The 23969-nt window shown below is 37.0% G+C and overlaps 1 protein-coding gene across 1 annotated transcript in view; it reads right to left on the bottom strand.

The window, feature by feature from the left end:
* Nucleotides 1-22373, bottom strand: part of LOC140933706 (myoferlin-like) — a 56321-nt gene extending 33948 nt beyond the window's left edge. The window contains exons 1-25 of the mRNA XM_073383316.1: nucleotides 22145-22373; nucleotides 20545-20600; nucleotides 20289-20380; nucleotides 17651-17756; nucleotides 15826-16010; nucleotides 15414-15477; nucleotides 14320-14451; nucleotides 13298-13360; nucleotides 12998-13048; nucleotides 12081-12111; nucleotides 11313-11377; nucleotides 9224-9304; nucleotides 7210-7260; nucleotides 6512-6558; nucleotides 5468-5550; nucleotides 5219-5268; nucleotides 5022-5075; nucleotides 4304-4372; nucleotides 4040-4083; nucleotides 3824-3900; nucleotides 3199-3299; nucleotides 2538-2651; nucleotides 1912-2011; nucleotides 290-492; nucleotides 1-75 (exon numbers count right to left, since the gene is read on the bottom strand). The exon at nucleotides 1-75 is cut by the window's left edge and continues 32 nt beyond it. Coding sequence (XP_073239417.1) covers nucleotides 1-75; nucleotides 290-492; nucleotides 1912-2011; nucleotides 2538-2651; nucleotides 3199-3299; nucleotides 3824-3900; nucleotides 4040-4083; nucleotides 4304-4372; nucleotides 5022-5075; nucleotides 5219-5268; nucleotides 5468-5550; nucleotides 6512-6558; nucleotides 7210-7260; nucleotides 9224-9304; nucleotides 11313-11377; nucleotides 12081-12111; nucleotides 12998-13048; nucleotides 13298-13360; nucleotides 14320-14451; nucleotides 15414-15477; nucleotides 15826-16010; nucleotides 17651-17756; nucleotides 20289-20380; nucleotides 20545-20600; nucleotides 22145-22244 — 2094 coding nt within the window. The 5' untranslated portion in view covers nucleotides 22245-22373. The remainder of the gene's footprint in view (nucleotides 76-289; nucleotides 493-1911; nucleotides 2012-2537; nucleotides 2652-3198; nucleotides 3300-3823; nucleotides 3901-4039; nucleotides 4084-4303; nucleotides 4373-5021; nucleotides 5076-5218; nucleotides 5269-5467; nucleotides 5551-6511; nucleotides 6559-7209; nucleotides 7261-9223; nucleotides 9305-11312; nucleotides 11378-12080; nucleotides 12112-12997; nucleotides 13049-13297; nucleotides 13361-14319; nucleotides 14452-15413; nucleotides 15478-15825; nucleotides 16011-17650; nucleotides 17757-20288; nucleotides 20381-20544; nucleotides 20601-22144) is intronic.
* Between the last annotated feature and the right edge of the window lie 1596 nt (nucleotides 22374-23969).

Genomic DNA, 23969 nt, shown 5'->3' with positions numbered 1-23969 from the left:
AATGAGAAGTGAAGCAGTTTCTGCCGTTGGTGCATTGGCTTCAAGACTCAGTTGCACTTTTTCCATGTTTTTTTCCTGTTAGTTGAAAAATAAGTTCTGGTGAGCAACAAGGAATCGTTTTACTTGCGGAATGTTATCCACGTTCTTTCCCCTCTAAAGGCAGAAAAAAGAACAGGGAAAACCGACCACTACACTTTCCTTTCTAAACTGTTTCAATTTCGATATTTTTCTGATAAGGTTGCGCTAAGATTATCACGATTGCACAGTTTTGATCAAGCCCCATACTCACCAGCCTCTCACACAGTCTTGTTAAGATATTTAAATTGTCTAGTCTGAATGAGATGTCTTCCCAGTGACTGTCAACACACACACACGGTTTGGTGTCGCCCCATGGAAGGTAGTAGTAGTAGCAGCCATCATACACTGCATTTGTGGGAGGGGTGGTTGAAGACGATGGAGGAACTGACTGATCAAGCTTGTTACCATAATTACCTGCGTCAAAAATATATAAACTTCAGCTGGTTTAAAAGGAGACTTTCGAAAAAGTATTTCGTCCTATTTAATATCGACTTCGTCGCTCCTTCGTCCGCTTCACCTCCTAAAAATCTCGCTCTGTTCGCTTTACAACTTTCCTCCTGTGAGACTTTGTTGTGAGTCCGGTTCAAAACTGAACATACATCAAACTACTAGTCACTACGGTGCCTACTGCTTAAAAGTTCCCTAATTACGATAGAACAACAATACGAACATTTTCTTACTTCCCGGCTTTCCAAGTAGGATTATATTTATTTGCATTTTTAGTCAACAAATACTTTCAATTCACGAAGACTAAAAGAGAGGAAACCACTACCATATAAAGAAGATTTATGAGGTCTAAATAACCTTTACATTTAAGTGACATTTAACCTTGAGTTCGTTTAAGAGTAATGATCATTTGTTTCCAAGAACTCAAGCCTCAGTCGTTTCTGCACACGCCAATAACACCGCGCGTCATCCGCATTGGCATAAAAGGTTAAGTTTTTTTAGTACGAACCTCGCTGATACAAAAGCTATCCACGTCTTTACCCCATTATCATCAATAGGGACAGTCGAATAGTCCTTTTTCGAATTAAAAATTACCGCTGAATACAAACATTAACGACACATTCATAAAGGTTAGCGTCGACATAAAGTAAAACATTCACAAATTCCGGCAAGTAAGTGTTTGAAATTTGAAAATACGCGACAAACAAAGTAATAAACCGATCTTCTTCTAGTTGGAATTTGTGAATATATTTACTTCAGATGGAGGCTAAGCCTTCAAAAAAGCGTCTTCACTTCTTTTATTCAGTGGTTATAGCAAACTCGAAACTGGACAATTGAGATTCCAGAAGCGTGAATGCCAACGATTAGCCAACATGACAGTCGATCGGTACCACTGCGGACCGCTCGAGGAATAATTTATTTCAACAACAATGCTTCCGACCGAAACCAACAAGCCACATGAGCGTGATTCGTAACGCATCATTGGATCAATCAGAAGCAATCACTCTGCTACTAATAATCCCACTCAGTAAATCGGCATTATCGCCTAATGAAGATCAACAGGACGCGGTCGACACGTCGCCGTAAGACAAACGTTAGACGAACCTCTCAACGCTACAGAGAAGAGAAGGGTGACATCACAAAAATTCAAATTTGTGAAATTATGGGCTGATGACACCATACAAATCCCTTTAAAAATGTCAGGCCTATTAACGGAAGGATTTATATGAAGTCATCGGAGCATAACGTCGCTTCTATCTCCCTGCCAATTTGCACCAATAAGCTGATTTTTGGCAAGAGGAGATTTATCACATTGTCCTTTCTGTGATGTCATCACTTCTCTTCTCTATTGCAGGTAAAAGATCTAATGTAAATCAAAGAACCAACCTATGCTGACTTCAAACTCTACTGGACCGTCTGTGCATGATATCATCATTGCTTCCAAGAAACAAGCAAAGAGCTTAAACTTGCGCCTGCGCAAGTAAGGCTGAGGGGTAAAAAACAATTCGAGTCAATATGTAGCAGTTTATCCTTTAAGGACACTTCATTGGGTAAGACACGTGCAGAGCCCGGCGTTTTACACAAAATGTGCCGGCAAGCTAGGACAAAGCAAAGGCTTGCATTAAGGTGGATTTCCTCTGTCGTTTAATATTTACGCGAGTAAGCGCGTAAACAAAATAGAGGGAATGTATGAAGAGTCGCGCGTAAACCTGTAAGTTTAGGCGCGACCTCTGATACATTGCCTCCAGTTAATTTACGCACGTCACGCAATCTTTACGCGCGTAAGCGCGTAAATTTTACGCGACAGTAGAAATCCACCCTTAGTTTCGGCGAGAGGGATAGTGTCACCAGCACCGCTGAACCCAACAATTCTGATTATAAACCTGTATCAGACAAAAAAAAATAATTGGACAAGCATGTCACAACCATTTCCAAAACTAAGAAACGGTGACAGTCTCTGATCCAAGATTTTTTTCAGGAATAAGATACTATCATCAGACAAATGGCTGTACCTGGACACGGATTATTTCATGACTCTGAAGATCCTCGGCGGGTTCTTTTGACGACGGCCCCAGTTTGGTTTCTAATTCCACCAGAACTCTTCCTCTGTATGCAACTCCCTCACCCTAAAAAGAAAAAAAAAGAACAAAAGCGTCACTGCTCATGTTATTTATCCTAACATTTCGACGCTGTTTGCCTGTTAAGGACGCCACGTTTTAGAATATTTGGATATCGAATGAAACCGTTGAGGCATGTCAAGGTCTCCCTATGGAGTTCTTAAGTGATGACGTCACAAAAATTAAATTTTTGAAATTAAGGGATTCGTTGGGATATTTTGAAAGAACAACATTTGAAAGACCTACTTGCCAAAATCTAGCACTGTGGGGCAAATTGTCCCGGAGATACTAGTCCCGTTTTTAAATTTGACTCGGTTCCTAATGTTATGAAACTGAGTCAAATTTAGGAGGATTTGTATGAAGTCATCAGAGCATAACTGAGCCAATATCTCAAAGACAAGTTGCCCTGGAATGCTTAGGTTTTTTGGGTCTTGTTCTTTCACAACACCCCGAAAAATTCCATAATTTCACAGATATAATTTTTTCTGACGTCACACATTAGGAGCCTATTTCCATGTGGTTTACAGGGGTATGAATGTTTCATAAGCAAACCTACAATTCCTAAATTCAAGTCATCGTATTCATCAGGCAGATCCGAGTATTCTCTTGTTGAACCATACAAATTGATGAAACATGGACCAAACAAAGGAAGAAACCCTGCAAGAAAAAAAAAGCAGAATCACAGGAAAAGGTGAGACGGTACAGAAGATATCTCCATACTATACGCGTTAACTGGCCCCGATTGGCTGTGTGAGATCCCTAAAGTCAGCTAAACCCACTTTAACTTGAAGAAACAGAATTTGAAGAAATTGGTTCTAACTTGAGCACTACACTGGACATCCCTTCAAAGAGTAGACCAGGCTTGCAAATCTCGGACTGTGGCAACACTTCAGGTCCCAGTTGTTCAAAAGGTGGAAAGCGCTATCCACCGCATAAATCTGTATCCAGTGGATAGTGCAATTGGTTTCCCTTACATTTATCCACTGGATATTGATTTATCTGGTGGATAGCACTATCCAGCTTTTCAAACACTGAGGCCAGTACGAGAAGTCTGCATTACTGGGTGTGCCATGCTGGGATGTTGGCCATACCAAGTGTAAAAATTGAAGTTACAAAAGTCACACAAAACATTGCATAATCGAATAGATCCTTCAAAAAGGCAAATAGTCAAGTAGCCTTACCATCATCACCCTGTCCAGATATAGCAGATATGGGCAAATAACCGGTTCCAACACAGTCATCAGCTGTAAGTCGATCCCTGAGATCAAATATTTTGCAAGATCGTAAACTAGGAAGTTTTATTCTTAAACAGGACTTCAAAAATCCTCTAGGGTTGACGATAAATAAAAGCATAAGAGAAACGAGAAAGCAGGTTTCAAGGAAATGTTTATTCTTACCAGTCAAATACTTGTAGTTTCAGTCTCTCGCACATAGATGGGAACTGTAAGAACAAACACTGGTCAATTGCTTGTCCACACCGAAACTTACACTAATTACTGCAGCTAAATTTGCTACCTTGTATACTATACTACTCTGTCCTTGCTTTCCACAGTGTTCCGCTGTAAAAGTGACATGAGCCCTTCGAATTGTCGCAAACAGGTTTCAGTTACATGTCAAACACGACACACAGGATTTGGCAATTTGTACGCTTACACGCTCACCTTAAACTGTACATTGAGTTCCTGGTTAAACTCGGGATGATCTGAATTGTAATGGACCCTGGTCTTTGCCTGTTAAACGGAAATGTAGAACATATCAGTAACACAGCCAGGAGGGAGGAGGGGGAGGACAGTGGCCTCATTTCCCAAACCACAGCTGGTAATCAAGCCTACAGGGTTCGTACCCTTTTGAGCTCTTTAAATTCCATGATTTTCCACGACTTTTTCTATGACCTTCCCTAGTTTTCCATGACCTTAAGCTGTCGCTTTCGAAAAGCTTCAAAACTATCCTTGTTTTTAGAGAAATTATTTGGCATACCCATTTCAACAAACGGAGAATCTGGCCTAAACCAAAATGCATGGCGTTCGCACTGTTTCATTAGTTGTCCTTGTCACAATTTTTCCTGCGTTGACAACTTTAATGACTTATCTACCAAACACGGTTTTAATTTTCCATGACTTTCCAGGTTTTCCATGAACTATACGAACCCTGGCCTATTTTCTGGACAACGCTTAATATTAACGGAAGCAAATCGAAACAACTGAGGCCTGTGGTAACTTGGCAGCTAAATTTTCTTTTGTCTGGTACAAATTCAATTTACCTCGCAAATTAACATACGGCATATTTTTTTCCAGTGAAAAAGAAAAACTAATCTGCCTTTGGAAAAAAATTTACATCTGTACGGAATAATTCACTATCATTTTTAGAATGTATTTTCACCTTTCTTCCAGCAAAGCTAAATACAAGATATGGATCCACTAATTCTTTTTGCTCCTGAGAAAAAAAAAAGATAAATAAATAATGATGTTACTGATGTGGAAATTGAACACCATTGAAAACAAAACAAAAAACTTAACAGAAAACAAGTGGCAGGAAGGCATTAAGTCAATGACACGAAAATATCTGAACAACCCTACCTCGCCAACATGAAGGACCTTCTTTACTCCTTCAAAGAATCCGGAATCCACTAAGAGAGCAAAAAAGCATACATAATACTTCAGTCCAGTCTTGTCTCTAGCTCTGTCGTACCTTGTAATAGTAAACTGCATTTGTCTTTTAAAAATTCGGCACAAGAAAGACAGTAAAAGGTAAATATTGGTTGCTTTCAAACAGCTGAAAGAAATTAGAGAAGAGCCATGTGATAATATTAAAAAACATGTTCTCACTTTGAGGAATGTCTTCTGCTCTGTAGACTTTCAGTGAAAAGATAGCTGGGCGTAACATCACACCAGAGGGCTGTAGTAGGTTACTGGTAAAAAAAAAAAGCCATATTTTAATCACGAGGTGATCAAACGTCAACAGCGGCCATTAATGATTGCAAGTATTGGTGTTATACTCAATAGATTTACTAATTATTAATGTTCGAACTCCCCTCCTCCCAACCCCCGCCCCCAAAGTTTGAGAAGGACTGCGCTAGAAGGATCACCCCGATTTATTTATTTATTTTTTTCATCTTTTTCCTTATTAAACCCATTGCTTTTGCTCTGACGTCCTTGTTGCCGCGTCGTTGTTAAAGCACCCGATTGCCTAGTTCCTGGACGGATTTTCCCGAGGCCTTCACAGTCATGTAGTTCTGCAACGACGTCAAGAGGGAAAGCTTGAAAACAAATTAATTTGCTCGGAAAACGTTTCCCGAAACGGAATAGCATGCAACACCCTGGATTAGTCCCATAGCTATTTGCGGGGCATACAATACTGTAAAACTTTATCTTTTGTTCATAAATAAATAGTTGTTGTTGTTGTTATAGCCACATAAAGCTATGAGGCTCAAGAAGAAGGCAAAATTGTCACAGCATTTCAAAAACAGAGGTGACAAGGATTGAGGAACGGTTATACATACGGTCATACATACGAAACTTGACGAAACATATTAACCAATTAACCCCTGGCCTCTCATATTCACGTCATTGTACCAGTTGTGAGATCATCAGTTTTTAAGTTTTAAATTTTGTCAGCTAATTCGTGCACGGAGGATATATTTCAAACATACTCGAATGATTCGGTTCAGTCAAGCCGGCCGTAAAGTGAATCCCAACGTAACTAGTGAATCCCAATGAAACTCTTGTTCCACTTAACATCAGGGAAACCTAATAAAAACTTCAAACGGCGTTTCCGACAAAATTTCTAGAGCAAATGGGTTAAAGAACAGCCTTATTTTTAACTTACCAATCTTACAGAAAAGAAAGCTCTAAACGTATTTTTCTACTCACGATTCTATGTCATCTGTGTCATCTTCTGTTACACCTTTCGAGGAAGACTGCAGGAAGAAAATGAGCTTGTAAATAAAAGGTTCATTTATGTTAAATATCAAGAATGTAAGACAAAAGGTTAGACTTTTTCGAGAAAAAATGACAACTGGAAATGGCGCTATTCACAGAATAACATATAGCGTACAAAGCATGCTCTTATTGGCTACTTTCAGATCATGTTACATCTAATAAGTAAATCTGTTTACCACCAGAGGTATCTGAGGAGAACGCCAGAAAGTAACATTGTTCTATCACTCTCGAATAAAAAGACTGGCAGCTTCACTTTGTTTTCATATTGCATCGACTGGATGTTTTGTTGTGCCAGTAACATAAAAAAATCCTTTTAAGTCTTGGGTCTCAAGTGAAGCAGTTAATTTAGTTAATTATTTCCGAGAACCTCGGTGTTTCTCTTGGTTCGTTTAAATGCAAGAGAGTCGACAAGCCGGTGTACAGCCACCCTCTCTCCTCGGCAAAAGGGACCCCTTTCCCAATTTTTTTCTGAGAGGAGGAGGCGTCTGCACACAAGCTAGGTCGAAAGACGCCCTTGAAAAACAAAAGAAATTGTAGCCACAAATGTCGAATAAAATGTGACAATAAATAGACGAGATTTACTCAGATACGAAAACAAAAACAAATTTCGAAACTGAGCCAAAACTTACTGGGGCCTCATCACCAGGACCAAGCACCATAACAGTCACTTTAACATAGCCCTATAAAATAGAAGAATAACTTAAGTCAGTTGCAACACGTAAACCAAACGTCATAAAATTGAATATTGTGTCCACTGCATCATTGAATGAATTCTGAAAACGCGTGGGAAAAAAGAAAAACATGAGATGTAAAAAAGAGAAGAAGTAGGAGAAGAGAGTTTCTTGCTTTTCTGTCATGTTCTTGAAGTTTCCAACGTGCTTTTCTAATACACAAACATCAAGTGAATTTTCTTTATAAAATGTTCGAACAATTGCGCGTAATCGTAATGGCGACGTAAACCGACAGTATTAAAAGACGACAAAGCACGCGCGTGTGACACAAGGGAAGTGCTCTGTGGCGACATAATGCCTTCTGACAATCACGATACGCGCATTTTGTTGAACATTTCATAAATCAAAACAAGTAGGAATAGGAAAGAAATAATTAAAATGAGAATGATATAATTTAAGCTTTAAAAAGGATAGAAAATTTACTTAGTTAATGAAGTTTCATATTATTTTAAACTTTTACATACCGAGAAAAATGCTATTTTTATTAGTTACACTAACTTCGTATAAATAACTCAATCTTACTCAACCCAGAATAATTTATATAAGGTCTCCTACGTTACAGCTCATAAAGTAAAGGTTTACATTTTACAGGCTCTAAGGAAGAATGATGCTAAATTATTTTTCTTTCTATTTTCAACTGAATTTCATTACATTTGAAAGTTTTCACCAGAAGATCTGGTTTTACCTATGCTATGTAGTAACATTTAAGTGGTTTACAAATAAATGTCCGTGAAAAGCATACGACTAAGGAGCTGTCTTATTCGTTTCCAGTTACAATTAATAACATGAAGACTTACAAATGTTACATTTCAAAAATAAATTCAGGTTAATCTCTTCACCCTCTTTATTCATGAATTAGGGCCAGAAGACAGAATATTAACGATCAACCCAGGTTAAAATGTGTTAACCGGAATTTTATTTTCAGTTGTAACATAAACTTCTGAATATAAAAAGGTCTTTATAGAATTTTTAAAAGGCAAGCTACGTATACAATAATCAAAGGGGTAATTCTGATAATTATACTGATAAAAATGGTTATTTTATGGCACCAACTGACAATTCACCTTTAAACTTAACGTTATGATCATTATGTGATTATCATTTAAGACATAAGCATTTATGTCAAAAAGCTGACGTTTTGAACTTCTAATTGTTATAAAAATACGACAAAATACCAATCACAGGCCATTCCATTATAAATATCGCTTGGCACTTTTTTATTACATTTAAAAAGAACTACTGAAGGAATTAACAACACTTTACATGTAACTTTTTACGCATTAAATCAAACTATTTTCCTGGAAATATATTATGCAATAAATCATGGCATAATTTTGAATTGTTAAAATCAATTTCAGTGATAGTTTAATACTTTTCAAACATTATACAAACTTTTGTAATTCCTAGGTTAGATTTTTCTCACAAATGTGCTTACAAAATTTGATACAATGTAGCTCATGTTAGAGCTAATAGATTCCAATTTTTTTTGGAGCAACAACCTTAGTTGTTGAGGGCAATAAAATTTAATGATGTTATCTTACAACTTGTGCTTATTTTTTTATTGCCTGGATTTCTTTCACACTTTCTTCACTTAATTCACTAGATTGACTCACATGCCTTCACACGTGTATACAAAACTTGAATCAGTACATTTACAAGTCCATTCAAGAAATTAAGACTTTACACATTATGGCTGGTCATTTTAACCAAACTTATCGATTACAGTGTTCCAGCTTTATTCTACTTTTAGACACCAAAAATTTACTATTCTCGCATAAAAAGTAGAAAGAATTTATTGGTCGTTTAACATGTCATGCAGACGATTTTAAGCGTATCACTGGCATTTTTCAAGCAATTTTTTTATGTGACAACAATGGATGAACAGATCTGTGAAAAACAACAGGATATTTACTGCTGGAATTCCACCACTTCTTCTTCCAGTAGCTCCACGTGACTTTCCTGTAGTGGTTGTTTCATCATCTTCATCTTCATCCTGGTATTCAATTAGTCACTTAATTGTACAATGAGTTTGTAGGATCAAAGGCATCAAACACAATATAAACTAGGTAACTAATCACCCTGCAGGTTATTGTACAGTCTACATACAAATTTCTCTTTTCTCTTCTTTTAAAAAATTTATGTTAATTAACCCTTTTTTGCCAGGATTGTATATGCAGAATGATAAAAATTTCAAAACAAATTTTAACTTGAAATGAGGCGTTGAGGGCAATTGTCATAAAGACAAAAGAAATACAAAATTTGATGCCACTTTTGACCAAGGTATAAGGTGATCGAGACCAACATCAGAAAATCAGTTTGCTTATTATGAAGGACAAGATGTTGTGCCAGATTATTAATGCCAATGCAAGACCTCCAAGAATTGTGATCAGAGGTTCTATTACTAATGACACATTTTTGCTCAGGAACAACAAAATTTATTTGCCCACTGGGTAACTTGCAATAGATGACGACTCGCTAACCAAATGAGTCATTCTCCTAGCCTTACACTAGCTATTGTTGTACTTGAAAGCAAATGACTACTATCAGAAATCGGCAGAGCTAGCACGACTCTGAGGGGTCCACAGCCTCTCCTTTTGTCTAAAATTGTATTAAAATGTTAAAGAATTCTCTGTAAACTGTCTTTTACAGCTTTATTTATTGACAGAGATGTGAAAGCTCATTTACCCATAAGTTAACAGTATCTATATTGCTGGCAAGTTTCCCAGGCCCCTCTTTTGGAATTTTCTAGTTCTGCCCCTGTAGGTCCATCCTAGATGAAATCCTACTTAAGAGAGAGTACAGCTTACAGCTAACAGAAGTGAACAGCTGTTACTATCTTCGAGGGATGTCCACTACAGAGATGAAAGTACTAATACATAGTCTGAATGCAATATTCATACAATGCAGAATTAACTTAAAATATATGCCCTATTCAAAATTATGGATGCAAATCTACAAAGACCTGCATACCAATTTAAAAAACGTTGAAATGTGATACAGCTATAGCTACAATCAAACTACGGCTGCAATGCAAAGTATTAGTATAGACAAGTGATATCCAAAGAGAAAAACTGTTTCCAACCAGGCTCTGTCCTAGGTAGGGCATTAGCCTAGAAATAATAATCATAATCATAATAATTATAATAATAATCCTTTATTTATACTCTGCAAGAGATCTATTTATAGCAAAAATAATGGGTCTACGCATTGAATGACTGAAATAATAATCTAATTCGAACATAACCGGGTTAAGAATTCCAACTAACTGAAGACAATCAAGTTGGTTATCTACATGTGTGGTCACGGATTAAAAATTGAACTCGGGACTATGTCAAAACAAATCCAGGTTGCAGTCAGTTCCCCCACATAAGGGAATCCGGATTCCAGAATCCAGGAAATGTTTGCTTGTGGAATCTGGAGTACAGCTCAAAGAATCCCAAATCCCACTAACAAAGGGAATCCAGAATCAATAGTTCCACTGGCAAAGAATCAGGAATCCAGTGCCTGAAATGCAGAATCGGCGGTGCGGAATCTTGAATCCCTTCCAGGGGGCAAAGTCAGACCAATTTGACCTCTGGAACTCCCATTTACAAGTTCAGTAATCTAACTGCTCAGTCAATGGGCATCCACTTTTAGAGAAGCACACAGTACGATAACCTTGCACTAGTTTAAACATGCATATTTCTGCTAATTCTATTACATATAACAGACAGTGAATTACTATAAAATTAATGGGTTTTTTACAGTAGCTAAGGACCAACTAAGATAGAAAAACAGATCATAAAACCTTATAAGATATGCTATCCAGCTGCGTTAGAGAATGCTGGCTGAAAAGGGCCATTAAGAGACTCCTTAACTAGAAAGAAATTGTTCCTTTGATTCACAAGACCATCTAGTAAGGACAAATTGGCAGTTTATCAGAAGTCACCTGGGGCATTTTTCAAAAACTCCATAGGTTGTCAAATACATGTATACCTGTAAACAAGACATTTTTTCCTTACCTTAACTCCAGCCATCTTGTCATCTGGATCTGTTAGTAAGACCCATTTTCTCATAACAGCATGAGCTGTGAAAAAAGGGAAAAAATGATTCCACCTCCAGATAAATCAAAATATATTAAATTAACTACACTGTAAATCCTCTATTAAGCCCCCTGGGTGGAAGGGCTTATTTATTTCAAAAAAATTTGAGGGGAAGAGCTTATTTGAGAGGGGGGGAGGGTATTTAATTTACCGAAGTCCATGGTATCAATTCTCCATAAAGAACTATCACACAAAGTGAAAAAGTTCAGGTTACAAGAAGTTGGATGTCATGCAGCTGAGGATCAAAAACAAATCTGAACTTCAAGTTAGTGAATAAACCATCCCAGATCAGTCCATACAACGTTTTACAGTTTTGATTGATTGATACAGTCTATCATTTATCAGTGAAGAATGACAAGGGGAGGGAAGGGGTGGCTTAAAAGAGAGGGGGCACTTATCAACTTTCTTCCCCTCAAAAGTGGGGGGTTTATTTGAGAGGGGAGCTTAATAGAAGATTAACCGAACATTATTAAGCTTCATTCTCTTGGTGGGGTCACCTCTTGAAGGAGAAATTTATTTCCCTCCCACGTACAATCATTTTTGCTAGGAAAAATTAAATCAGTGACATCTTTGAAAGCACACGCAGTATACTAAATAGAGAGGCAAGCGAGCCAGTTTAACATACAAGAACAATGTGATATCCTACAAATCATTATAAGTTAAAGGAGTCAATGGTACTCTACTCACATGGTTCATCGTAAAAAAAGCCAATATCACTCTGTAACAAAATCAAAACAATAAAGGACAAAGCTAGAATTATTACAGCACAAAAATGAGCTATTTAATAATTTACAATTCAAGCAAATCTCTTGCATATTTTTGTTTTAATTACACCAACTTTCAATAATATTGCACAGCCTGTCTTTAACCACTCATTTAGGTTTATCTATTTATTTTATTTATTTATAGAACCTCCACCATTATTATAATAGAAAATGTTAAAAAAAAATAATGTGGCTTACAAAACAGAGGGGGACTCCAATGTACACAAGCCCTTTTAATACATTGTACCTCACAATAGCTCTAACACAGTTCTAATAGAGAAGATAAGTGTGACATCATGTTGTCATGGTAGCAAACTTTCTGGATCACAATGAGGGCAATGAGAACGGGAAAAAAGTAATAGGTTTATATAAGCAAAACGACAACTTTGCATGTGCATCACGCTTTTTTACATTTCTAAGCCATTATTGCACAACTGCAACATGAAACTTCCTAATTTCTTTTTTTTTTTCTCAACTTAGGTATGGTACTTTTGGATCCAACCCTTTAAAATTTGGCCAACACTTGACAAATTGAATGAAACTGAATAAGATCAATGAAGTTTGAAACAGTGCGAATTCACTTTTTAAGTGACACTTTCAATTTCTTGTCATCCAGAAATTTTGCTTCTATGGGAATATGATAAAACGACTTCTCTATTGCCTTAATAATTAAACCCCTCCTGGCATCAAACAATTGCTCTCCTAAGGTTTAGCATTAAACAGGCAAATTAATAATAAGCACCTCCAACTCATCAACTTTGGTAAGTGAAATTTTCAAAAGAAGACCCACACCCTTGTATGAAGAAATAAGGTAAAACCGTATGTGCAGAATACTTTTACCTTGAAATATCCAATCATGGCATTTGCTCTCAACTTCCTTGAATTAAAGACCTGTTTTGGACAAAATAAGCAATGAATGACAGGTAAGCTTAATTTGCAAATGAACCATGGATAGCTGGCTCATTTACCAATGGTTGTCAACTGTTCTATCTTGCACTTGTACATACTTAACCATGATTTTTAAAATGGGTATCTATCAGTTCTATAAATAATGAATCAGTCTTCATCATTCAAAGTGATGGACTACTCCCTTTAAAAGGTTTGCAGACAAAGGGAGTTCTATATTTTTCAAAACTATACCTCAAAACTGATTATTTCATCAAACAGCTCAAGTGGAGACATTTGAAAGTTGAAGAAGAAGGTCTGCAAGATACAAGAGATTAAAAAGGAGCATCAAAACTTGTCTTTTGAAAAAGGCAAAATGTAAATTAGATGTAAGCAAAATCTTTTTGCTGTGGATAATATAAGAACTGTTACACTGAGAGCCACTGGAGACAAAAAGTAGCAATGAAACTCAATCAGGCCAAATCAAACTTCAAGGAATATTGTATTGTTTATAGGCTACAATTCAGACTAGAAGCTTCGGCCAGACCAATTGTCTTCTTTTAGTAGTCTTGTCTTTGTGCGAAATTGTAATATTTTGCTCCCAGAATGCTAGCATAAGGGGCACATTTGGTTTGGTCCGATGTGGGTAATTTCGAACGGCTGACACATTTCTTGTTTCCGGTGACAGTTTTCATGCGTTGCGGTTTCCTTCAGTTTCCGGGGTGGAAATGAAAATTTATAAGAGATCCTCACATTTAGCTCTCCCTTTCTTGCCCTGCCCCTCACACTTACGTCTCCTTCTGCATGCTGTTCTCGCATCACTTCTTGCAACTCGCCTAAATGGTGAGCTATTTTTGCATGCTCACAAGCTATGAAATAATTAGCAAACTCAAAAACTTGTCAACATTAATTTATTCTGCTTCTCAGATATATTTGGAACCTTTTGAGTAACTATTGCACAATGCACTTTGAAGCACCACAAAAATGACCCCATTCCTAACCTCAGCTTAGTGACACACAAGGCAGCCAAAGCATGTGCTGCTGTCAATATCTCTTTTTTTCAACTACATCAAAGGCCCTAAAATACCCATATAGTTACTTTGGGCAGGCAGCCCCAATGGAAACCAGACTATTCAGAGAAGCCGTAGAGGATCAAATCAAACCCTGAGATCACACACACTGCAGTAGAATTCTCTTTAAATTAATATCCTACAATGATGCCAAACCATTTTCTAAAAGTATTTACAATAATTTTACATTAACACACTACCACTTACTTCATCATAGAAAGGTCTGTTTGTTGAATGCTTGACTTTGGTCTGGCGTGTGTGATTAGCCACTGTTACCCTGACAACAGGACTGATGTTGGAACCAGAAAGTTGCCGACCTTCTATAATTCGAACACGAACCTGTTGAAAAAATGCACTTTATTTGAGTTTCAATGTATATAGCATGAAAGTACCAACTGGAGACACTATTTAATTTTTTACATGTCCTACTGGAGATGGGACCACCATTTTAAGTGGTCATCCGAGCCACACAAAGCCATTTGCAGGGCATGGGACCAGTACCTTCATCTCTTCATCCTAATAGAAAATGAATTTCATTCTCTACTTTATTCAGCTAGCAAAACTGGCACATATTCTAAGTTTCTCAGGAATTTTAGGAATATGGTATCTATCATTTTTAATTCTTAACTTGTGATTACTTGATTTAATTTTGCTACTGCCTGGCAGTGTTTTTCATTTTCAATAAGGTCTAAATATTCTGATCTACTAACATCAGTCTTAAAAGTGGAATAGAAATTTAATTTTTTGTAAGATCGCAACATGTTCATTTGATGTTCATACTGCGGATAAGAAAAATCCACGTTTTGAGCTAAACAATGGGCTAAATCTCAAACTATTAAAGGCACAGAAAAGCTCAAAAGATGATTTCATCCGGGAGATATGGTGACCTGTACAGGAGACCAGGAGATCAGATGTCGTATCTGGGAGACTCCTGGATAATATAATACTGGAGAGTTGGCACAAATGCACACCCATACCTGTACCATTAACTAAGCAAGATATAATTAAGTCTGTCTATAAGTTTTGGTCTTGGCTTTTGAGAGGGTGGGTGGTTCAAAAATGGGACTTAACATTTATCCAGTCATTTTTAGGTGATTCTGTGGACGACAAGATCAAAGTCCCTTTCAAGTGGGGCTGTATGAGCAACGGGCAAGGGGCATCAAGAATGGGTCCAGCGGGGGTTTGTCCTAAAGTGGATCCATTGGATAATAATTCATGGTTCTAAGCATGTTGCAAATGAGGAATTGAGAACCGTTCAAGAAAGGGGTTGTGGTGGAAACCCAAAGGTGTCCAGAAAGTACCTGAAAATCTTGAGGTTTATTTGATAACTTGTGTCTGGCTGTCCGTCTTCTCTTGCGTTTTTTCCTTCCAATTAGAAAAGACCAAGTGTTAAAATGGTTGATTTTACATACTGCAGTTGTAAATTGTGCATCAAACTCCTGCTGATGATTAAGATGTAACAACACTATAATAAATATTTTCAAAAGCCCTCCAACCAGAGTACCATGACACATGTAGTACTACATCATTAAGAACCCTAGTCTCCCAAATTTGTATATAACCTGTACAAGTATGGTGAGTAATAGAGCACTAAATTGGCTGTAAGTACACATGCTGAGCTGATCATGAAGTGTTAAGTTAAAAATGAAGACTTTATTGTACTCCTCATTGTGGCTACCCTTACTGAAGTAAAGTAATGACTACAGAACTTACCTGACACCTTCACCAACACCCTCTGCACCTCCCCCTTCTGCTTCATCCATGCCTAACTCATCTTCAAAACCCTCCTCTCCTGGCTCAGCTCCAAGATCTGTTTCATCCACTGCTGCAAATATGTCTCCTTCTGCACTTTTGCTTGGTTTAGGAGGTATGTACTCCAAGCGCAGTGACAGCTTGGCCTACAGAAAACAATAGTACAGTCAACAATGAAATACAATTGGCAACAAACTTGTTGAGACATTGTACTCAAATTGGGTAATGGAACAAAACAATCTATACCCCTCCCCTCTCCCCTCCATTCAGAGTTAGGGTGTTGTTGTTCTCTACAGGTAGCTTGAACAGAGGAACAACATTGCATGGAGGAGATGGAGGAGGGAAAGTTTTATTTTTTCCTTTTAAAGTCAGTAAGGCCAGGTTCAGACGCCAATCTTTTCATGAGCCGAACCTAACACATTGAATTAAGCACGTGAAAAGTTCAACGTCCGAATCAATTAGGAACACCTATTTCAATTTGGAACAGCTCAGCCATTCTTCACGCCTACCCTAGCCGGGAATTTCAACTGTGGAACAACTTTGGAACAGCTTTGATTCAGACGGTGAACTTGTTATGTACCGAACCTAATGCATAAATAATGATGTATTTTGTAAGCATTTTGACCAAAATGAGCATTTCTTTCTAAACTTCATTATTATGTGAATTCAGATATTCTGGTTAAACTATATTATGCCTCAATATATCCCTTCTTAACCCATGGGTTAATTTCTAGGGGTAACACCCATTCTTCAACTGCCCAGCTTTGTCCCTTTTACAAAAGAGAGCAATGAGTGTGATGACCTTTCTCTAAATTTCATGAACATTCTAGTCCAATTTTCAAACACCTAGATATTGTTAAACTGCCTGACTTTGTCTTTCTTATTATTGCAGTCTTAAAGTATAAATTTCACAATAGACGTCTACCATCTGTGTTTGATACTTTCTTCACACAAGTCAATAAAAGACAAAACAATAATACAAGAAGTGCCTTGAATATGTTCTATACTTTACTTAAAGTAGGAACAAATTATGGAATATTCAACATAAGATTTAAGGGCCCCAAAGTATGGAACTCAACTAGTGAAAATTTGAAAACCTTGTCTATTTGAAACTTCAAGGAGGCAGTCAAAGATTATTAGTTACTTGTATTCTTATAAGCAGTTGTGTTGTTTCCCAAATTACCTGTAAATTAGTCTTTTGTTAAATTCTGTCACCTTTCCAAGTCTTAATGTTTTTTTCTTCCATAGTTTAATATATAACTTGTTATTAGTCGCCATAGCTATTGTGTGCTCTTCTTATATTAATGTTTTGTATTCATATATACCAGTAAATTTAACTATTTTAGACTTCCTTCATAGCATGGAAATAGTTTTTTTTTTTCTCTTCTCTCTCTCTCTTTTTAAGTGTCCACTTATGCTTCAGTTTTCTTGTTGACCTTTAATTAAATTCCATTTAATGCTGATGTCACCTGGCTGCCTAGCTCTGCTATAGCCCCTATGGTTATTCCAGGCAGCCAGTACTCTAATTTTTACTTGTTTGAGCACGAGAGCGAGTACAAATAAAGATTGTTGCTGTAGTTGATTGTGGAATTGAAGAAAACTGTTGGTTGAGTTGATGGGATTAATTAAAGTACCCTTGCCTTACTAGGACTACTAGGCATATGGCTAGAAATGCATTGCTAGTCACCTAAAGTTACACAAAATTAAATTTGTGTTCATAAAAAATATTTTGAGCACATTTAAAATTAAAAAGGTCAATAATTATTATTAAAATCAGCTCACAGACCTGAGTCATTCTGTTATTACCATCCAATAAATTAACATCAGCTTGCATTGTGTGACTGCTATCCTTCACAAGATCTTTCAGGGGGACGGTAGCTGTGCCAAGCAGCCTGAAGACAAACAATATATGGTCAGTAAGTTAAATGCACATAAAAATAAGGAAACAGTTTCATAAATCACTATAGAACCAAGTAAATACTTGCTTCATGTTTGATAAAAATACACTGTATGATCATGATTTCTCAATATGAAGCAATTAAGTCTAAAAATTGTACAAAAATATAAAGGACTGATATATTTGACCTGGGGAGAGGAGAACTCCCAAATATTTTTTTTCTTTTTTTTTTTTTGAGAAGAGAGGGGGAAAAGGAATGCCTGATACATTTTTTCACAAGCCGCCAACCACCCTCTGCTCTAAATAAATCAACACCTGGTTGACCTGTAGAGGCTTGAAGAATGGCTGCTACCAAATATTTTTTTGCTCGGTTGGGGAAGTCAAAACAATGGCTATTATTGTTTCTTGAAGAACTAGCACAAGATTATTTTTCTGTGATGAAGAAATATCAGCTGGAGTTTCAACCCATATCATTACTTGCAACTGTAACAATCAGCTTGTTTGCATACAGATCTTATTACATCCATCTTTTTTTGCAAGTCAACCGTTATTATCTCTCAGCACTTTTTTGACAATTGAGTAATGATTTTCTTGCAGTCATACATGATCATACCTAGTAATCTCTTACCAGAAACAGATAACAAAAGCATGACCTCAAAATTGTGGCCGAAACAGTGGTCACGGTTAAGTAACAAAATTGAGCAGTGGTCGCTTACAAGAGAGTTTTTGAAACAGTATTTAGCCAATGAGAAAAAAACAGTTATTTACAAAGTTGGTATTCTCATAAGGTGGTCACTTATAAGAAGCAATCACAGTGAGAGATTTTACTGTATTATTCTAATATAAAGGGTAAAACTGCATATCTCATTAATCAATCAACAATACCAACACTTAACTTCCTTTATTTTTGTAAGTATTTTTTTTAAATTTAAATTTAGATTTTTATTTCTCCTTTTTCATTTGTTTTTCCTTATGGAGAGGGAGTTGATTTGTTATTCAGTAAAAAAGAGAAGAAAATAATAATAATTACATGTACATCACAGTTGCATTGATAAAATATTAATATGGATTTTTGACATCAAAATAACACCCCCATATTTAGACTGTCTATGAAAAAATATTTTCTCAGAGATCTGAATTGTTTAAAGAATTTATTATAAGTATTCTTTGTATTGGCACTTGCTGAATCATACTTTTCTAAAACATGATATAAAAATATTCATACCCTTGCTACTGTGCTTCAAAATAAATGCACATATAGTTATTAGTGTTAAAATATTTTTTTTTGTGCTACTCAGGTATACAGCTTCCTTATTTACTTAGGGATCAAGGATAATGAATAATTTAAAAGCATGTTTAATTGAAAAGTGGAAAATATTTTAGGAAGTTTGTACAAATTATTTTTTACATTCTTCCTTCAAATAATATTTAAATCAATATCCCAAATAACTAAAAACATTAAAGAAATATAAGAAACTGAAAAGTTTTATACACTAATCATGCCTCCCATATGAATATCATATTTTTTTATTGAATCACCTAGGAGATATATAATACTGGAAAACTTTAAGGGCAGCGATTAAAATGTACAATAAACTCAAGAAAAGTAAATGAGAGATTTGTTATCTTTTTTGGCCTTTTTCGACCTAATCAACAGGGACTGAATTTCATTCATATTATAAAGATTTCAAAGGGTTTTAATTTATTCCATTTTGCCATATTGGCAAACATCGGGAATTTTCACAGAGGAAGACGTTATAATGTTCATCTATTTATGTCGCTAGATCAAAAATAAAGACTGAGGGTACAGCGTGGCATTTCAAGCTCCCCAAATCTTTTTTGTTCAAATTATAAGCTTTCAAGATATCAAATTGCTTTCGCACACGTGATAAAATTCGCGCGTTTTTTCGCGAAATAGCTTTTTTATAGGAGCTAAAAGCTAAAATGAGCTAAACATTTCTCTCTGACAGGTCCTAGCCCTCTGTCGAATTAACTGCCTTCCACCAGTTGTTTTGGCAGAAAAAGACGAACAAGGAGATGTTAAACGATAGATTGCGCGTTCTTTTATCACAACTGGAAGCGTCCAAGCTTTAATATAAGAAACGTAAATTTGCAGAATTTGGAATTTGACAGAAGCGTCAGTGAGAGCTTAAAATTTTCATTTGTTGCTGAGGTACGCTGGTTCACAAAACGGAGTACATTATTCGTTTTGCCTACCTCCCCAGAAATGTTTCCTTAAGCGAAAAATAACAACATTTTAGAGTCACACTGTGTTAACCAAAAATATTAATTCGTATCACTTTAAAAAGCGTCTTTTATAAGCTTTATCAGGTTTCTCATTCGCGCAATGAAACAAAAAAAACAACAAAAGACCTTAAAAGCTAACTTTGAGAATAAAGGAAGAAAGAAATATTACCTCTAGCAGGTTAAGCTAGCTACAAAAAGCAAAAAAATAATAATAAAAGAAAGAACAGGGAAATTTTTAATATATACATTAAAGGTTAAACACGTTTCAGGTCAGGCCTACCGATTTCTTCCAATTCGTTCCCAATCTTTGACATGGACGATAAGATTTTCTTCCACAGAGAGCTGTTGGCCACCTAAATCCCATTCAAATTTCTTAAGAAACGAAAACAAAAAGTATTAAGAAATCATACTAAAATAAAAAACTAACTTAAACACTGTGAGGAAAACCCTCAACTATTAATTGACAGATTAGCGGTGCCATTCGCGACAAAATTCAAACTGATATTTTCCGCTAAAGAGCTTCCAAACGACTTTACCTCGTTCCAAACAGGGTTCAGTTCATCTTTAATCACCTCTGTCTTTTTTTTGACCCCTAAAAAAATTGTTAAAAACACTAACATGAACAAAGCAAGAAAGCGGAGATTACAGTACAATCGCTGAATATTACCCGCATGGTCGCAAGCCCCTCCTCTGCCGAGAAACAAACCTCGAAAGCGCACTAAAAAATTGATAAAATACACCGAACACGAACCTTGGAAAGTGAGCAACACATACGGGTCGCTTTTCCCAATCGTCTCTACATTGGGCAAATTTACAGCGCTGCTCACCGCAACGCGAAGCATGGTGGCAATATTTTATGTTTTGAATTGGCTTCTTGATCTTCATTCATCCGCCATCATACATGTTGTCCTGGGATTCGATAGCCGCAAAAACATAATTCTGCATAATTTATCATAAATTATTCATGCCGAATGAATGGGTATGAATAACATTAACAATAATTCAGCGCTTTATATCAGCTGTTTGGAGAAGCTTCTCAAAGGACAATGCTGCAAAACAAGCTAATTAAAAACACAAAGATTTGTTTTGTTTCGGCCGGTGTTGCGTGCCTGCATGTGGATAAAAGGTTTGCCGGTCTGTCACCTTCCGACCTTCTCGTCGAGTCTAAAATCAAATTCACTATTATAATTCTGTGAGTTGCCAAGGCCACCAATCATTTAAAACAGGTATAAAAAGCAAAAAGATCATTTTTTATTATCCATCAGAGGCTCACAGTCCAATATCATCTGAATAAGGACGACGTTTGTAACCCAAGGCTCCGCACTACCTATTTCAGTTTCAGGAAGGCAAGAGAAATCTCGCCTTTTAACAGCACGTACGGGCAAATAAAACTAGGTTATGGTAGCTCTTCAGGATAAACAAACATCAATAAAAATCTACAAAGACGACTGATACCTTGAAACTGAAAAGACGCGTATGGGTCGCTTTTTCCGAACTTCTCCACATTGGGCAGGTTTGTAGCTTTTGCCTCAAGCACCCGGAGACGGGACATATTTGGTGCTGAGGAAAGGCTATAGTCTTGACCTAAAGCCTTCGAGCAATGTTTCCAAGAGCCAGCTTCACTGTCAAAGGAGGATCGAAACAGCTAGGGCGATAGTCGCCAGGAACTACACCCCAGAAAATAAAACCTGAACGTGACTTGATCATTCGGTCTGGAACTCCCAATGGAATTTCAGAACTTGATATCCTTTCTATAAAAAGCTTATGATCCGTGGTCAATATGTAACACTTTCCTGTCTACGGAATTTCATATTTTGAACCAATAATATGTATGAAAGTTCTCGATCTTGTAAAATTACTTCCTTTTCGTCCCAGCCTTCACTTTCATTGTTTACTTAATAATTTTACGAAAGTTAAAACTTTCATGCTACAACATGTGAAAAGAACTATTGATGCCTTCAGCGACTGCTTTGCGTTTGTATTTCATACAGGTAACACACTGGTACCATCCAAGCCCCTCCCAAATTCCCCAGTAGCAAAGACATCACAAGCCAACGATGACCTATTTTAATTTGAGACTTTCTATCTAGCTCATTTATAAATTTGATTTTCTACACAAAAACACGTTAGGGGTACCTTGGCATTCCAAACTGGCGTACGGGTCACTTTTCCCCTTCTTCCCGTCAACAGAAGGCAAGTTCGTCGCTTTCACCTCAAGCACTCGAAGAAAGGGCATTCTGGGCTTACAGCTCAAACCAAGCTCGGCCTAAGAAACCTAAATCTGTTCTGTCAAAGAGAAATAAAGTTAAAGACACTCGCTTCGCTTCCCAAACACACCCGGCTTCATGGTCGAATGATTTCTTGATCTTGAGCTATCATCATCAACTGGGGCCTTTGAAATCCACCTTTGTCGAATTCCCAAAGGAATATAAAACCCCAGATCTCTTGATGACGTAACATGTAACACCATTCAAAATTGTCGGCTCCGTATCAGACTCTTATGGGAAGAGGGAATTAGGGGCAAGAGAACGTGATAGACGCGCGGGGAAAGAGCACACCCACGTACCATTCTCACCCTCCCCTTCAAACGTTTGTAACGTTAGCCTGCGAATACAGCCTTCTCTCCTCGCTCCCCCTCGCTCCTCGCCGCTGGGGACGTTTCGGGGGAGACAAAGGTCCGATTTCAGACCAAAAAATGTAATTTTCCACACCCATTTTCAGACTAGATCTCTATAATCCATACCCGTTTTCAAACCTGGCCTTTGGGCAGAAATTATGTTATTATTACTTAGATTAGAGCGCAAACAAAACAATCATGATTCAAATCCATTTCATCTCTCGGAGCTAACAGGGTTGGGTGAGAAAGCGACAAAAGAAAGCGACAAACAAACAACATAAACTGATATGGAAGGAATGACTGACTAAATTCGAGGTTTCCAAGATGCCCAAAATTGCGTTCCATTTCCCCTGAAACAACAGTTCACTTGCGTCAGAGAATACAGGCATCATATACGCATCATGGACTGCTGCCTTTTCTAAAAATGAACCTAACCCACTATAACGAACCCGTATAAACAGTCAACGTCATTGCTAGATGTGATTTTAAAACATGTTGATTCCCAAACTGTTTTGGGCGGTATTTGATGTGGTTGGATGCAGTATGATAATGATTTATAATTTTTGGGCCCGTTAGAAAATGGATCCAGCAACAGTAAAAAAAGATTGACACTAACCTAAGTAACCAGCAAGCAAAAATCCCTTGCCCATTAGCTTTCAAAACACCCTTCCCCCTCCCCACCTCCAACTTTCATCTCTGTTACCTCCCTTTTCTCGCAAACCTGTTCCCATAGCTTTTCCTGAGACTGGGAAAAGCCTTGGGAACGAAGATGCTCTTCTGGGTTGCTTCTTTTCATAGAAACACAATTGGTTTATATATAGCCAACCGAATAACCCTCCTACTCATTATCTTGAGTGTAAATAAGCACTTAAGGGGGGATTACAGTCACATTTTCGTAAACATTGGATGATATATATGAAATCCACAACTGAAATATGTCCCATAATTTCGGATGGTCCTGATCTTTTTTCTTGGATATTAATTCTTCGGTAATCGATTTCCACAAAGAAGGTCGCATACCCGTCAGAATTTGTACCAAAATTTTTGTTTTCATAAATTATTTGACCGCTTGCAAAACAAATACCGTGATTGCTCTTTAAACTGAAATACGCCAATCAATTTCGATGTTTCAAGATCTCTAATTTGTTATTTTTTTGAAACTGCACTACAAATATCCCCAGCAATGAAAAACAATGCATAGCTAGCAGGCACAATAAGACAAAATTGGCACCTATCTGCCATTATCAAAGGATGTTCAAGCTGAGTGATTGTCGGCGAAAAAATAACGGAAGACTATAATTTTTGCGATGATTAAAAATATTTCGCGGAAAGTTTATGTTCATA

This window comes from Porites lutea, chromosome 4 (genome assembly GCF_958299795.1).
Source record: "Porites lutea chromosome 4, jaPorLute2.1, whole genome shotgun sequence".
Lineage (NCBI taxonomy): Eukaryota > Metazoa > Cnidaria > Anthozoa > Scleractinia > Poritidae > Porites > Porites lutea.
This window is presented reverse-complemented; position numbering and strand designations above follow the sequence as displayed.